The sequence below is a fragment of the Macaca nemestrina genome, chromosome Y (assembly GCF_043159975.1).
Source record: "Macaca nemestrina isolate mMacNem1 chromosome Y, mMacNem.hap1, whole genome shotgun sequence".
Taxonomy (NCBI): Eukaryota; Metazoa; Chordata; class Mammalia; order Primates; family Cercopithecidae; genus Macaca; species Macaca nemestrina.
Window position 1 is genome coordinate 1,148,081 of NC_092146.1, and position 17,380 is coordinate 1,165,460.

Sequence of the window (17,380 nt, forward strand, 5' to 3'; positions counted from 1 at the left end):
CACCAGCACACAGCATGCACACAGACACCCACCAGCACACAGCATGCACACACACACACAGACATGCACACACAGACACCCACCAGCACACAGCATGCACACAGACACCCACCAGCACACAGCATGCACACACACACAGACATGCACACACAGACACCCACCAGCACACAGCATGCACACAGACACCCACCAGCACACAGCATGCACACACACACACAGACATGCACACACAGACACCCACCAGCACACAGCATGCACACAGACACCCACCAGCACACAGCATGCACACACACACACAGACATGCACACACAGACACCCACCGGCACACAGCATGCACACAGACGCAGACACAGACGGGCACACAGAGATGCACACACAGACATGCACACCTATATCCACACAGGTGCACACACATACCCTCACAGAAACATATGCAACCACACACCACAGAGATGTGCACACACACGCAGACACAGACACACACAGTCTCACGCACACACACACACACACACAGACATACCACACACAGACACAGAAACACACAGAGACACAGACACACAAGCACAGCCATCACATATGCACACAGACACCCACAGACACACCATGCACACCGATGCAGACACACAGACATGCCCACAGACACGCACATGCACACACAACCCCAGCAGTCATATATACAAACAGACACCCATCGGCACACAACATGCACACAGAGGCAGACACACAGACATGCACACATATATCCACACAGACACACACACAACCTCTCACAGAAACATATGCAACCACACACCAGAGACGTACACACACACGTGCGGATGCAGACACACACGCACACACACGTTCTCACGCACAGACACGCTCAAGGGCATACCACACACACATGCAGACAGATGCACACACACAAGCACAGCACACAGTCATGTATGCACACAGACACCCACCATAGAAGCGCCCACGCAGAAACACGGGTACACGCACAGCCACGCACTCTGTCTGGAAAGAGATGACGGAGCCTGGAAAACGTTGGCAGGGCGAACGTGAGGAAGGCTCACCTGCTGCGAAGTGGATCTGCGCCGCCTGTGGTCCGGCGGGCTGGAAGTGGACGGCCAGCTCGACGACGTCCGGGAGGTCAAACACAGTCACCTGGAGACGAGGGTACTCGCGGGCCAGCTCTCGGGCCAGTGCACCTGTGCAGCCTGCGGGGAAGCAAATACACGCTCTGCGGCCAGGTCGTCCTGGTGCCTACGGAACGCTGACGACTCTCCCAAGCTCAACCGGGGCAGACGTCATGTTCGAGGGCATGGCATTGAGACCCATGCTGGAAGGGAAAGCCAGTGGTGGGGAGTTCACTGGGGTCCCAGACAAGACTGTGCAAGCAGGTGAGTGCGGGGGCACAGACCTGCAGGGAAATCCTTCCAGCCCAGGGGTGTACTCTGTACTCCTCCCTTCTCCTTCCTGCCATGGGGATATAGACACGATGGTCGGTGCAACAGCAGCCACTCTGGGCCACGTGTGGGGGCACAGACCTGCAGGGAAATCCTTCCAGCCCAGGGGTGTACTCTGTACTCCTCCCTTCTCCTTCCTGCCATGGGGATATAGACACGATGGTCGGTGCAACAGCAGCCACTCTGGGCCACGTGTGGGGGCACAGACCTGCAGGGAAATCCTTCCAGCAAAGGGGTGTACTCTGTACTCCTCCCTTCTCCTTCCTGCCGTGGGGATGTATACACGATGGCCGGTGCTACAGCAGCCACTCTGGGCCATGTGTGGGGGCACAGACCTGCAGGGAAATCCTTCCAGCCCAGGGGTGTACTCTGTACTCCTCCCTTCTCCTTCCTGCCGTGGGGATGTATACACGATGGCCGGTGCTACAGCAGCCACTCTGGGCCACGTGTGGGGGCACAGACCTGCAGGGAAATCCTTCCAGCCCAGGGGTGTAGGCTGTACTCCTCCCTTCTCCTTCCTGCCATGGGGATATAGACACAATGGCCGGTGCTACAGCAGCCACTCTGGGCCACGTGTGGGGGCACAGACCTGCAGGGAAATCCTTCCAGCCCAGGGGTAGGGGCTGTACTCCTCCCTTCTCCTTCCTGCCGTGGGGATGTATACACAATGGCCGGTGCTACAGCAGCCACTCTGGGCCACGTGTGGGGGCACAGACCTGCAGGGAAATCCTTCCAGCCCAGGGGTGTACTCTGTACTCCTCCCTTCTCCTTCCTGCCGTGGGGATGTATACACGATGGCTGGTGCTACAGCAGCCACTCTGGGCCACGTGTGGGGGCACAGACCTGCAGGGAAATCCTTCCAGCCCAGAAGTGGGGGCTGTACTCCACTCTTCTCCTTCCTGCCACAGGGATATAGATACAATGGCCGGTGCTACAGCAGCCACTCTGGGCCACGTGTGGGGGCACAGACCTGCAGGGAAATCCTTCCAGCCCAGAGGTGGGGGCTGTACTTCTCCCTTCTCCTTCCTGCCATGGGGATATAGACACAATGGCTGGTGCTACAGCAGCCACTCTGGACCACAAGGAGGAGAGGCATTCCGAGGTTGGGGAAATGTAAGCAGATGGTGTGAGAATCATCCCAGGCCCCTGATCCCCCAGCACCCCGTGGGAACGTGTCTACTGCTCCACCCACTGTCCAGGGCTGGGGTGGGGTGGAGGGTGAGTCAGGATATAATCAGACTTGCTGAGGGGAAGCCAGCGGCTCCAAGGTGCTCTGCCTCAGCTCTGCGGCCAACAGAGAGGGCCCCAGTGTCTGTAGGGGTCTCCTGGAATGTGGGAATATCCACCCACCATCTGGGACTCAGCCTGGCCCAGTTCAGGTCGTCGTCAGGTTTCTCAGTGGAAAAAAGGCAGTTTGCAGGTGTCCTGAGCAGGGAAGATGCCCGCGGCTTAATCAACGAAAGGAAGGAGAGCCCTGGAGGGGTGGTGGGGGGGGCTACCCACCTCCCACGTCGCAGGCGGAGGAGAAGCGGGACAGATCGAAGGCCGTGGCCACCTGGCGCGCAGTCAGCTTTGCCACGCCGTGCATGGCCTGCATGAACCGCAGTTGCGTCTCCGGGCTCCGGTAGTACGCGTCCTGGAACACAGCGGGGGCTCAGGGGCGCCAGGGAGCACGGTCCGAGGGTCCGCCCAGCGTCTCCCCGGGGGTCCGGGGGTCGAAGCGCAGGGCTCCAGGGCGTGGGGGCTCAGCCAGGCCTGGGCTGCAGAGGAGACTTCCCACCACAGCTGTGTTGGGCGCCCCTGTCTCTGTGGGGGCTGGGCTGGCTGGGGACGGAGGACCCCAAAGCGGTGGGCCGTCTCCTTGGAATCACTTGGTCCGCATCACAGCCTGAACTCCAAGCGTCTGAGTTTCCCAATAGGCTTTTCACAATCGAGCTTTTCACCCTGGAGGGTGCTCGTGCTTCACCACGCCGGTGCGGTGTGGCAGAGGGGGCTCCTCCGAGAATTCCGGTGTGCAGAGGAGAAGCTCCACTCCGAGCTTCCCCACGTCCCCCCCGGTGGCACCTACCCCGGGTCCCAGAGGAGCCCAGGCCCATCCTGGCTCGGGGCTGCGTCCGGGGTTTGCCCGGACATCCCCTGTCCCCGCCAGGGCATGCAAACCCTGCTGAGGCTGCTTCTGAGCCCGACTCCCAGCGGGACGGCCCCGCTCCATCCTGGCTCCCTAAATCCCACGGGGGCTCCCGGCCCTCCCCTGCGTGGGTGGCAATGATGGGGCTTAGGGATGTGTCCTCTGCGATGCCCAGGCCAGCTGCTCACGCCGGCTCGGGGCCCCTGGCCACGCCTCTCGGCTTCTCTCTCCGCCACTGGCTTTTCTCTCTCTCCGACTCTGTCTCCCTTGGTCTCTGTCTATCTCTGTTTGTCTCCCTTAGTGTGTCTCTGTCTTCCTCTTTCTCTCTTTCTGTCTCTGTCTCCTTCTGTCTCTGTTTCTGTCTTTCTATCTCCCTCCGCCTCTGTCTCCCTCTATCTGTGTCTCCTGTTTCTGTCTCTATCTGCCTCTGTCTCTGTCTCTCCAAGCCTCCCTGTCCCTTGTCCCTACCTCACTGTCTCTCTCTGTCTCTCATCTCCCTCTATGTCTCTGTCTCTTACTCTGTCTCCCTCTTTGTTTCTGTCTCCCTGTCTGTCTCCCTCCATCTGTCTGCTGTGTCTGTCTCTCAAGTCTCCCTGTCTCTGTCTCCCTATCTCACTATCTCTCTCTGTCTCCCATCTCCCTGTCGGTCTCCCTCTGTCTCTCTGTCTTTGTCTCCCTCTATCTGTGTCTCTGTCCCCCGTCTCTGTCTTCCTATCTCACTGTCTCTCTCTCTGTCTCCCGTCTCCCTCTATCTCTGTCTCTGTCTGTCTGTCTCTGTCTCCCTGTCTGTGTCTGCCTCCATCTCTGCCTGTCTGTCTCTGTCTCCCTCTGTCTCTCTGTCTTTGTCTCCCTCTATCTGTGTCTCTGTCTCCCTATCTCACTGTCTCCCGTCTCCCTCTATCTCTGTCTCTGTCTGTCTCTCAGTCTCCCTGTCTCTGTCTCCCTCTATCTCCCTGTCTCTGTCTGCCTCCATCTCTGCCTGTCTGTCTCTGTCTCCCTCTGTCTCTCTGTCTCCCTGTCTCTCTCTCTGTGTCTCCCTCTGTCTGTCTGTCTCTGTCTCTCCCTGACATCTGAACGAAGGCCCAGGCTCCCTGGGGTTCATCTCTGCAGTTCTCTGACTGGGCGCTCAGTGCCATAGGGACGAAGGTTGCCAAGGAGGAATGAGGCCGTGGCCGGCTGAGCCCACAGCAGACTCCCCACGCCCGTCTGGTGCAGCCCTGCAGACCGAGACCCCCTCCCCGCCCGCAGAGGCCCCACGGACCCCACAACGTCTCGTGCGTCCACCTCAGAGAGGTTCTGGGCGGGGAAAGGGGAAGGAGGGGTGAGAGGATGCAGCCAGCGCTTTGCAAACGGCGGTCTCGGATAAGCAAGTGTTGATTCCATTGAAGCAAAAAACAAAACAAAACAAAACAAAAACCAGGGCATTCATTTAACGCAGCCTGTCCCGCTCCTTCCTGTGTTGCTGCTTTTGAGACAGAGTCTTGTTCTGTCGCCCGGGCTGGAGTGCGGCAGCACAGCTCACACGGCAGCCTCGACCTCCCGGGTTCGAGGAACCCTCCCACCCACCTCGGCCTCCTGAAGTAGCTGGGATTACAGGCTCATGCCACCGTGCCCAGCCTAATCGTTAATTTTTTTTTTTTTTTTTTTTGCAGAGATGGGGTCTCACTATGTTGCCCAGGCTGGTCTCAAACTCCTGGGCTCAAATCATCCTCCCGACTCGGCCTCCCAAAGTGCTGGGATGACAGGTGCGAGCCCCTGTGCGTGGCCTTCAGACCCGTTTCTAGCAGGGAATTCTATGTTCATCGGCTGCTGGATAACGGTGGAGGAGGGTCTACCTTGCACCTGTTCCCGGGCTGAGGGACGCAAAGGCCACGGCACTAAGGTCTCCAGGCGGAACGAGCCGAGCCTTTGGGATCCGTCAGACCGGAGACAGATGGCTCAAGGTGCCTGGTGAGCTGGGTGCCAAAGTGCTTTAGCAAAATGCACGCTAGGTGGAAAAAGGTGTGTGCGGGGCTGTTACGCTATACCTGGAATAGATCTTCCACCTTCTTCCCCAGCACCCTGTGGTGCTGGTTTCTCCCCTCTCGGATGGCAAACTCCAGGTACGTGAAGAGGTTCCAGATGACGTCGTTGTTTTGCAACATGAAGCCGTGCAGAGAGTACTCACTGTCCGACGCCAGGTAAAGGTTGGCTGTCTCCGTGTTACTGTAACCTGAAGAAACGGGGACGGTCCTGTGACCTCCTAACGAGGAAACCCAAGGAAACCTGACCGTAGGGGACGCATCACTGAGATGTTACAATGAGCATCGTCGGCCGGGCGCAGTGGCTCACGCCTGTCATCCCAGCACTTTGGGAGGCCGAGGCGGGTAGACCACGAGGTCGGGAGATCGAGACCATCCTGGCGAACACGGTGAAACCCCATCTCTACTAAAAATACAAAAAAATTAGCCGGGCGTGGTGACGGGCATCTGTGGTCCCAGCTCCTCGGGAGGCTGAGGCAGGAGAATGGCTTGAACCTGGGAGATAGAGGTTGCAGTGAGCCGAGATCATGCCACTGAAATTCCAGCCTGGGTGACAGAGCGAGACACCATCTCAAAAACAACAACAACGGCCGGGCGCGGTGGCTCACGCCTGTAATCCCAGCACTTTGGGAGGCGGAGGCGGGCGGATCACGAGGTCAGGAGATCGACACCATCCTGGCTAACACCGTGAAACCCCGTCTCTACTGAAAATACAAAAAATTAGCCGGGCGAGGTGGCGGGCGCCTGTAGTCCCAGCTACTCGGGAGGCTGAGGCAGGAGAATGGCGTGAACCCAGGAGGCGGAGCTTGCAGTGAGCCGAGATCGCGCCACTGCGCTCCAGCCTGGGCGACAGAGCGAGACTCCGTCTCAAAAATAAAATAAAATAAACATCATCCATCTGACTATAGCCACCATGCCCCAGCTGTCGACTGCTGTAACCGTTACCCAACGAGGCTAATCCTTCCTTCATGGTTGTGGCCACACTTAAGTTCCCAGTTACGCAATCAAACCCCCATCTAGATGTGGGTGTGGAGGTGCACTGAAGCTGGCGTTTGCATCTACCATCGGTTTGACATTAAGGAAAGGAGATGAACCTCCAAAATGTGAGTGGGCCTCATCCAGCTCACTGAAAACCCCAGAAGCAAGCCTGTCCAACTCCTTCCATCCATTCCCCCACCCAGCTACCCATCCACCGATCCACCGATACATCTATTCATCCACCCGTCCACCCACCCACCCATCTGTTCACCCACACTCCCAATCATCTACCCAGCCATGCACCCATCCATCCACTCATCCATCCACCCACACATCCATCCACCCACACATCCATCCATCCATCATCCGTCCACCCACTCATTTGTTCACCCACACTCCCAATCATCTACCCAGCCATGCACCCATCCATCCACTCATCCATCCATTCACCCACCCATCCACATGTCCACTCGTCCATCCATCCACACATCCATCCATCCATCCATCCATCCATCCATCCATCCATCCATCCACCCACCCACCCACCCACCCACTCATCCATCCATCCACCCACCCACCCACTCATCCATCCATCCATCCACCCACCCACCCACTCATCCATCCATCCATCCATCCATCCATCCATCCATCCATCCATCCATCCATCCGTCCACCCACCCACCCATCTGTTCACCCACACTCCCAATCATCTACCCAGCCATGCACCCATCCATCCACTCATCCATCCACCCACACATCCATCCATCCATCATCCGTCCACCCACTCATTTGTTCACCCACACTCCCAATCATCTACCCAGCCATGCACCCATCCATCCACTCATCCATCCATTCACCCACCCATCCACATGTCCACTCATCCATCCATCCACACATCCATCCATCCATCCATCCATCCATCCATCCATCCATCCATCCACCCACCCACCCACCCACTCATCCATCCATCCACCCACCCACCCACTCATCCATCCATCCATCCACCCACCCACCCACTCATCCATCCATCCATCCATCCATCCATCCATCCATCCATCCATCCATCCATCCGTCCACCCACCCACCCATCTGTTCACCCACACTCCCAATCATCTACCCAGCCATGCATCCATCCATCCACTCATCTATCCATTCACCCACCCATCCACATGTCCACTCATCCATCCATCCACACATGTATCCATCCACACATCCATCCACACATCCATCCATCCATCCATCCATCCATCCATCCATCCATCCATCCATCCATCCATCCATCCGTCCACCCACTCATTTGTTCACCCACACTCCCAATCATCTACCCAGCCATGCATCTATCCATCCACTCATCCATCCATTCACCCACCCATCCACATGCCCACTCATCCATCAGTCCACACATGCATCCATTCATCCATCCATCCGTCCATCCATCCGTCCACCCACCCACTCATCCATCCACCCATCCATCCACTTACCCACCCATCTATGCACCCATCCACCGATTCATTGATCCATCCATCCATCTACCCATCCTTTATCTATCCATTGTATCCATCCATCCATCCACCCACCCATCTGCATGCCCACTCATCCATCCATCCACACATCCATTCACCCACGTACCCATCCAATCATCCACCCATCCATCCACACATCCTTCCATCCACACATCCATCTATCTATCCATCCACCCACCCATCCACTCACCCACTCATCCATCCACCCATCCATCCACTTACCCACCCATCTATGCACCCATCCACCGATTCATCGATCCATCCATCCACCCACCCTTTCATTTATCCATCCATCTATCCATCCATCCACCCACCCACCCACCCATCTACATGCCCACTCATCCATCTATCCACACATCCATTCACCTACCTACCCATCCAATCATCTATCCCTCCATCGAGACATCCTTCCACACATCCTTCCATCCACACATCCATCCATCTATCCATCCACCCACCCATCCACTCACCCACTCATCCATCCACCCATCCATCCACTTACCCACCCATCTATGCACCCATCCACCGATTCATTGATCCATCCATCCACTCACCCTTTCATTTATCCATCCGTCTATCCGTCCATCCATCTATCCATCCACCCATCCACTGATCCACCAATCCATCCACCTTCCCATCCATCCATCTGTCCATTGATCGATCCATCTGTCCATCCATCCATTCATCCTTCCTCCCATCCATCTATCCACCTACCATCCATCCATCCATTTATGTATCTATCAATTCTTCCCATCACCTATGTATCTATCATCTCTGTATCGTCAATCTATATCAAGGTATCTATGCATTTATCATCTATCTATGTATCTGTCTACCCATCCACCCACCTTATCTGTCCATAAACGTCAATCAGCAAGTAAATTAATGTCTGTGTGCACCCTACTGGGTTCTGTTTCTCAGGAGAACATGGACTGATACAGCCCCTTTGAGACTAGAGCCCATAAGGACGTCACGCTTCTCCGGCATGCTTGCGGCCACCACTGTTCCCCCTCTCTCATTCACCCTCTGCTTCTCCCCGTTCTGGGAAAAGCAGCGTTCCCGAGGGCAGAGGGATAGAAGGTCTGGCCCTCCTTCCTCGCTCTGCCCGGGCTCCAGCTCACCTTCCCTCAGTGACTTCTACCTGTAAAGATCGTCAGAGCAAAACCCGCTGGGTCCTGTCACCTTGCTCTGTCTTCTCCAGGAGCCCCATGGCAGCACAGACGTCCAGAAGCTTCTCCGTTCCACAGGCAGAGGCGTCCACTTTGCTGGCAATATCTGGCGCCTTCTGGGGTGCTTCACGTTTTAACCAATCGAACACCTTCAGCTTGCAAGCAGTGAGCAGGGCCTGTTAAAAAACAAGTGCAGAGAGACCCATGAAGTCACTTGTCGAGTACTTTTGACTCCCGCAGACCCAAAAGATGCAGACCAATGTTGTCGAAAGTATTCGACGGGGCCACCGAGCCGCCTTTTACAGAGAACGCTGGGGATCTGGAGGATCAAGTCTCCAGCTGTAAAACAAGGCGTACACAAGGTAAAAGCACAGCAATGAACATCATGCAGAAAAACCAGCCTGTGGGAGAAAAATCAACGTGTTGCAGATATGGGCTGAGTTCCAAACCCGTATGTTGCACCCCTAATACCCCCAGTCCCTCAGGTCAGGATGTGACGGTGTGCATAGGCAGGGTTTGAAAGAAGTGATTCAGGTAAAATGAGGTCATTTGGGTGGAGCCTCATCCAATAGGACTGCGGTCCCTATAAGAAGAGATGAGGACACAGACACACACAGAGGGACGAGCCTGTGAGGACACAGGGAGAAGACGGCGTCTCCAAACCCAGGAGAGAGGCCTCAGGAGGGACCAGCCCTGCCCACACCTGGATCTCGGACCTCCAGCCTCCAGGATGGTGGGAGAATCAATGTCTGTTGTTTATAAGCCGCCCAGTCTCTGGTATTCTGTGACAGCAGCCTGAGATGGACTAAGACATACCATAAGAAGAGGAGATGAGGACACAGACACACACAGAGGGACGAGCCTGTGAGGACACAGGGAGAAGACGGCGTCTCCAAACCCAGGAGAGAGGCCTCAGGAGGGACCAGCCCTGCCCACACCTGGATCTCAGACTTCCAGCCTCCAGGACGGTGGGAGAATCATGTCTGTTGTTTATAATCCATCCGGTGGTGATTTAATAATCATCACTCAGTAAATTAGAGACAGAGATGGAATGTGCCGTAACTACCTTTATTCCTTATTCACCTCATGTTCTCTCTCCTGGTGATGATGAATGACAGGAGGTGTCAGCCCGGTCTCCCTGTCTCCCCAAAACCTGCGCCCCTCCTGCACCTGACATCCCCACCTCTGCTTCCCAGAGGATGCCCTGTAAGGGACCCCTGGTGTTGGGAGGGCTGCATCCCTTCTCGGTCTGCTGTGCGCCGTGAGGGGACCCTGGGAGCCCAGACCTGCAGAACGGCTGAAAGACGGGGCCTGAGGCTGGGCGTGGTGGCTCACGTCTGTAATCCCAGCACTTTAGGAGGCCGAGGTGGGTGGATCGGCTGACGTCAGGAGTTCGAGATCAGCCTGGCCAACATGGCGAAACCCTTCAGGAGGCTGAGGCAGGAGAATGGCGGGAACCCGGGAGGCGGAGCTTGCAGTGAGCCGAGATGGCGCCACCGCACTCCGGCCTGGACGACAGAGCCAGACTCCATCTCAAAAAAAAAAAAGAGTCTTTGCAGACGTAAGTAAGCTAGGGGACTTCAGATGAGTTGGAGTCAGTGGATTAGGGAGGCCTCAAAATCCGGTGACAGGTGTCCTTGTAAGAGACAGAAGAGGAGACACAGACACAGAGGAGGAGGCCACGTGGAGACGGAGGCAGAGACTGGAATGATGCGGCCGCAAGTCCAGGGATGCCTGGAGCCCCCAGGAGCTGGGAGAGGCAGGAAGGATCCTCCCCTAGAACCCTAGAAGGAACGGAATATAATTATACCAGATGGAACAGCGGCCCCCAGAAAGATCTGTCCACATCCTAAAGTCCAGGACCTGGAATGAGACCTTATTTGGAAATAGGGTTTTTGCAGATGTAATCAAGTTAAGGATCTTGACATGAGATAATCCTGGATCAGGGCCCTCAACCCAACAACAGGCCTTCTTCTAAGAGACAGAAGAGGAGACACAGACACAGAGGAGGAGGCCACGTGGAGACGGAGGCAGAGACTGGAGTGATGCGGCCACAAGCCCAGGGATGCCTGGAGCCGTCAGGAGCTGGGAGAGGCAGGAAGGAGCCTCCCCTAGAACATTCGGACAAAGCGTGGCCCTGAGAGAACTTGACCTCAGACTGGCAGCCTTCAGGACTGTTGATTCAAGCCGAGTGTGTGGGGTTATCGGTGAAAGCAACCTGAGGAGACAGACACAGGTACCTTTGATAGTTTAAAGCCGTCCAGCAGTTCCAGGAGGCGTGTGGGGAACGGGGGCAGGGTCGCCCGAGTCCTGTGGCACTCGGCCTCGGCCGTGGCCTGTCCGGCCGCTCCCACCTCGGCCTTCTCGTCGCGGCTGCCCGTCTCCCTCTGAGCAGGCTCCGAGCCGCCCCCCTCCACATCACTGAGGTCTTCGAAGGTGTCCACGGCCGGGATGGAGTCGTGCTGGACGGGCTGCCGCAGGTCCTCCGGGCGGGGTGGGTAGTAGAGCTCCACCAGCTGCTTGCAGAAGTGGTTCAGCGGGAAGCCCACAACATTCAGAAAGTCCCCGTGCACAGACTCAACCAGCATCCCGCCCAGGGCCTGGATCCCGTAGCCGCCAGCTTTGTCCCTGGGTGGGCAGGGGAAGGTTAAGAGGTGACGACGGGGAGAAAAGTTTCCGGGTCTAAAAATTTCAGGGCAAGGCCGGGCGCGGTGGCTCACGCCTGTCATCCCGGCACTTTGGGAGGCCCAGGCGGGTGGATCGCCTGAGGTCAGGAGTTCGAGACCAGCCTGGCCAACATGGTGAAACCCCGTCTACTGAAAATACAAAAATTACTAACACGGTGAAACCCCGTCTCTACTAAAAAATACAAAAAACTAGCCGGGCGAGGTGGCGGGCGCCTGTAGTCCCAGCTACTCGGGAGGCTGAGGCAGGAGAATGGCGTGAACCCGGGAGGCGGAGCTTGCAGTGAGCTGAGATCCGGCCACTGCACTCCAGCCCGGGCGGCAGAGCCAGACTCCGTCTCAAAAAAAAAAAAAAAAAAAAAATTAGCCAGGCGTGGTGGCAGGTGCCTGTAGTCCCAGCTACTCGGGAGGCTGAGGCAGGAGAATCGTTTGAAACTGGAAGGCAGGGGTTGCAGTGAGCCAAGATTGCACTCCAGCCTGGCTGACACAGCAAGACTCTGTCTCAAAAAAAAAAAAAAAAAAAAAAAAAAAAAATTCATGTGTTAAATGGGATATTTTGACATACGTATACATGTAACATCATTAAATCAAGCCAATTATCCTATCCAGCACCTCATGTACTTATTTTGTGTGTGTGGGGAGAAGACTTGAGATCTAGTGTGCTGGCAATTTTCCAGTAAGACAGTGTTACTGAAAGCCACAGTCACCAGGCTGGAAAAAGCCTTGAAATTCTTCCTCCCGTCTCACTTAATTTTTTTTTTTTTTTTTTTTTTAAAGACGGAGTCTCGCTCTGTCGCCCAGGCTGGAGTGCAGTGGTGTGATCTCGGCTCACGGCAACCTCCGCCTCCCAGGTTCAAGCGATTCTCCTGTCTCAGCCTCCAGAGTAGCTGGGATTACAGGCGCCCGCCACCACGCCTGGGTAATTTTTGTATTTTTTGTAGAGATGGGGTTTCGCCATGTTGGCCAGGCTGGTCTCAAACTCCTGACCTCAAGTGATCCACCCGCCTCGGCCTCCGAAAGTGCTGGGATGACAGGCGTGAGCCACCGCACCTGGCCCTGACTTATATCTTGTATTCTTTGACTAAGTGCAACTGTTTTATATTCCATATAAGTAAGATCCTGTGGTATCTTTCTCTGCCTGGCTTATTTCAGTTGACGTAGCATCCTCTAGGTTAAGATACGTATACGTTACGCAGACTCCATCTCGACAAAAACCAAAAACAAAATCGGGCCTCTGCATTGGTGCGTGTGCCTGTGGTCCTAGCTACTCACGAGGCTGTGGTGGGAGGACTGCTTGAGCCCAGGAGTTCAAGACCAGCCTGGGCAACATAGTGAGACCCCATTGCTACAAAAAATTTTAAAAAATTAGCCAGGCGTTGGTGGTATCCATCTGTAGACCCAGCCACTAGGGGGGCTGAGGTGAGAGGATCATTTTGACTGGAGAGGTTGAGGCTGCAGGGGCTATGACTTTGCCACTGCACTGCAGCCCAGGTGACAGTGAGACCCTGTCTCAAAAAAATAGATAAAATTATTTATATATATATAAACATATTTTATACAAATGTATTTATATACATAAATATATAAATATTTTATATACTTTTATAACATAAAAATATATTTAATATAATTATTTTAATATAATCATATATTATATATAATTATATATTATGTATATTATATATATTTATATATTATAATATTGTATCTTATATATAATTAATATGCATAATTACATATATTTAATATATAATTTATATGCATATAATCACACATAATTAATATATAGTTTTTTTTTTTTTTTTTTTTTGAGATGGAGTCTCGCTCTGTCGCCCAGGCTGGAGTGTAGTGGCCGGATCTCAGCTCACTGCAAGCTCCGCCTCCCGGGTTCGGGCCATTCTCCTGTCTCAGCCTCCTGAGTAGCTGGGACTACAGGCGCCCGCCACCTCGCCCGGCTAGTTTTTTGTATTTTTTAGTAGAGACGGGGTTTCACCGTGTTAGCCAGGATGGTCTCGATCTCCTGACCTCGTGATCCGCCCGTCTCGGCCTCCCAAAGTGCTGGGATTACAGGCTTGAGCCACCGTGCCTGGCCTAATTAATATATAGTATTATGTAATTAATATATATTAATATGTATAGTTATATCTATTCATATTTAATACATATATATTATCCATCATATCATAGATTCATATATATAATTCTATATTACATAAATATATATAATTATATTTTATTATAATATATAATCGATTATATATAACTATATATAACAGTCCCTATTATATAAACTATTTTAAGTGTTATATAATCTATAATATAATGTATTGTAACAATATCTATTATAATTATAATGGTGTATAACTACATTACATTAATATTAATTATGACAATCATTACTTAATATTAATTAAAATTAATCATTAAAAATTAACCATTAAATATCAATCGAAATTATGATTTATACTCTATAATAAAATATATTATATGTACATATTACAGTATAATAGAATAGATTAGAAATATATAATATATAAACTATTTGCATAACGTATAATTATGTATAATTAATATATGTGTAATACATAAATTATATGTAATTGTAAATATAATTCTATCACGTTACGTTATATAATGTATCATTATGTAGACATGATGTGTGATGTAGATGAGTATAACCCATATAAACGCAGATGGTGGATGATGAGTGAAGCCGACGGGTGCCGGCAGACCTCCCACGCTCACCATTCTTTGGCAGGGACGACAGTTAGAATCACCTCTTAGGGTGACTTTGGATCACACCGTTTCTCAGTGTTAGTTGTAGCCAGCATGCTGGGCATAGACCTCTGGGGTCTCCTCCTCCCACGGCATGAACTTCTCTACCCCTGCCCAGGGCCTCCCCCGTCCCCACCGCAGCCCTTGGCTCCCACCCGGCCCCTCTCTGTCCTGGGAGTCTGGTTCTCTGAGCCTCCATGGCTCAGTGTGGTCGTGAAGAAGGAACTGGGAAGGAAAAGTGCTGTCCTGAGTTCTGTGAGCCCCTGGAGCAAATGACCCAACCTGAGCAGGTGCCTGGACGAGCCCCCAGCGAGCGGCGGGTGGCTCAGAAAAGTACAGGTGTGCCCAGGGATATATGTGCTTCCCAGCCGGGCGGCTCTCCCTCTGCCACACGGCCTCAGGAACAGGGGCCTCCTTCTTTCCCAAAGGCCGAGTGGGACCCCGCGTGTGAGGGTGGCCAGAGGCTTCCACACGTGTCCCCCGTCTTCCCCCCGCCCCCGAGACTCACATGGGCTCCCCGCTGTGGATGTATTCCCAGAGCAGCTCCTCAGACAGCTCCGAGAACTTCACCGTCGTTTCCTCGTAGAATTCCGAGACCCTGGTGTGCAGCTGACGGTCTGCAAGGACAGAGCCCTGGGGGTGAGCCCGGACGCCAGCTTGTCACCTCCGTGCCCTGACAGTGGAAAGGCTGTGGAGGTGTGGACTTGAGTGTAGCGCACAGTTCAGATGTGGATGGTTCATGGGTGAAAGGGGTGCGTCTCAGACAAGAAAAGAGAGAAAGGGGCCGGGCGTGGTGGCTCAGGCCTGTAATCCCAGCCCTTTGGGAGGCTGAGGCAGGTGGATCACCTGAGGCCAGGAGTTCGAGACCAGCCTGGCCAACATGGTGAAACCCCGTCTCTACTAAAAATACAAAAATTAGCTGGCCGTGGTGATGGGCGCCTGTAATCCCAGCTACTGAGGCAGAAGAATCGCTTGAACCTGGGAGGCAGAGGTTGCAGTGAGCTGAGATTGTACCACTGCAGTCCAGCCTGTGGGCAACAGAGCGAGACTCTGTCTCAAAAAAAAAAAGAAAGAGAGACAAAGCACACGTTTTCCTTTCTCCTGCACACTTCCAAATCGGCTGACAACTTTCCCAGGCAGGCCATAAGCACAAACCCCTCTGGGGGTGGGGGTGGGTAACCGTCCCCCTCCCTCCAGCCCAGGGTCCTGAGAATGTCCCGGGTTCTTCTCTCGGCCTCTGGGGGGGACCCCGATCCCCGGGCCACGGTTACCGTTGCTGGAGCAGTGGACAATGGCGACGCCTGTGAACACGCTGTGCTCTTTCCCACTCAACCTGCAAGACACAACCGGTGACCGTGCTGTGAACCGTGGGAGCTACAAAGCGAGTCTCAAACCAGGGAGCCAGCGAGGTGTCCTTGGTCCTGGCTCCGTCCCCAGTCTCTGCTTCCCGATGGTCCTGCCGTGTGGTCTCCAGGGAAACCTTTACGGAGAGGCCAAGGAAGGCGTCACAAATCCCACGAGCCGTGGCCCTGACGGGAGGCCCCAGGCCGGGCAGCCCTCAGCTGGGCCTATGGCGGGCAGGGAGGGGCGCGTCTCTCCCATGTCCTGGGATGGGAGTGAGATGCCAGGCTGTGGGCTCAGGTCCAGGACGCCCAGTGGGAAGGACAGGGCACTGCCAACTTCTCATCGCCCCAACAGTCTGCAGTGGGCGTGAGACACTCTGGGATCGGTGCTGCAGAATCCCAGACAAGGGTGAGCATGGAGGGATGGTGCCTGCCTCCCTGCACAGCTCAGAGAGCACAGCTCACACACAGCTCAGAAAGCAGAGCTCAGACAGCACAGCTCACACAGCACAGCTCACACACACAGCTCACACACACAGCTTACACAGCACACCTCACACAGCACGGCTCACACAGCACGGCTCACACAACACAGCTCACACACACAGCTCACACACAGCTCAGAAAGCAGAGCTCAGACAGCACACCTCACACAGCACAGCTCACACAGCACAGCTCACACACACAGCTCACACAACACAGCTCACACACACAGCTAACACAACACAGCTCACACACACAGCTCACACACACAGCGCACACAGAGGAGCACAGACAGCACAGCTCCGACGGCAGAGCTGACACAGATCCACCCTGCTCCCCAGGACACCCGGCCGGATATGCCGGCTGCTCTGGCCCAGAACCTGAGACAGCTCCGAGGCCAGCACGGTGCTCACCGGGACAGCATCCTGTAGGCGTCCTGCTTGTCCACCGGCTTCTCCAGAATCAGCCCCCCGACCGTCTGCGAGAGGAAGGGAACGCGGGGAGTCGGTCCCCGCCGCCTGAGTCAGGCCCACGCTAGCCCCACGGGGCCCATTGGCAGAACTCACGCGTTTTACGGAAATGAAGTGGACACGGCCCGAGAGTCACCGTATCAAACAACTACCTGAACGGACCACGCTGCCTTACCGCCACCTGCCTGGTTCCAGAATGTTCTCTTCACCCCAGAAGGAGACCCTGGCCCCACCAAGCTGTCCCGACCCAGTGCCCCTCCCCAGATCCTCTTTCTTTCACTGTGCGTTTCCCGTTGTGGACACGGCGTAGTCATGGAATCCTGCAACCTGGGGTCCTCTGTGCCTGCTTTCCGTCAC

At 54.4% G+C, this 17,380-nt stretch overlaps 1 protein-coding gene across 2 annotated transcripts in view; it reads right to left on the reverse strand.

Annotated features, from left to right (window-relative positions):
• The window catches only part of LOC105478258 (acetylserotonin O-methyltransferase like), a 44,597-nt gene that overhangs the window by 9,067 nt on the left and 18,150 nt on the right, over positions 1–17,380 (reverse strand). For both annotated transcript variants that reach the window (XM_071089433.1, XM_071089434.1), the window contains 8 exons: positions 16,967–17,031; positions 15,999–16,060; positions 15,236–15,344; positions 11,509–11,896; positions 9,282–9,444; positions 5,605–5,789; positions 2,953–3,085; positions 1,057–1,200 (listed from right to left, as the gene is read on the reverse strand). In XM_071089433.1, the coding sequence (XP_070945534.1) occupies positions 1,057–1,200; positions 2,953–3,085; positions 5,605–5,789; positions 9,282–9,444; positions 11,509–11,896; positions 15,236–15,344; positions 15,999–16,060; positions 16,967–17,031 (1,249 nt within the window). The remainder of the gene's footprint in view (positions 1–1,056; positions 1,201–2,952; positions 3,086–5,604; positions 5,790–9,281; positions 9,445–11,508; positions 11,897–15,235; positions 15,345–15,998; positions 16,061–16,966; positions 17,032–17,380) is intronic.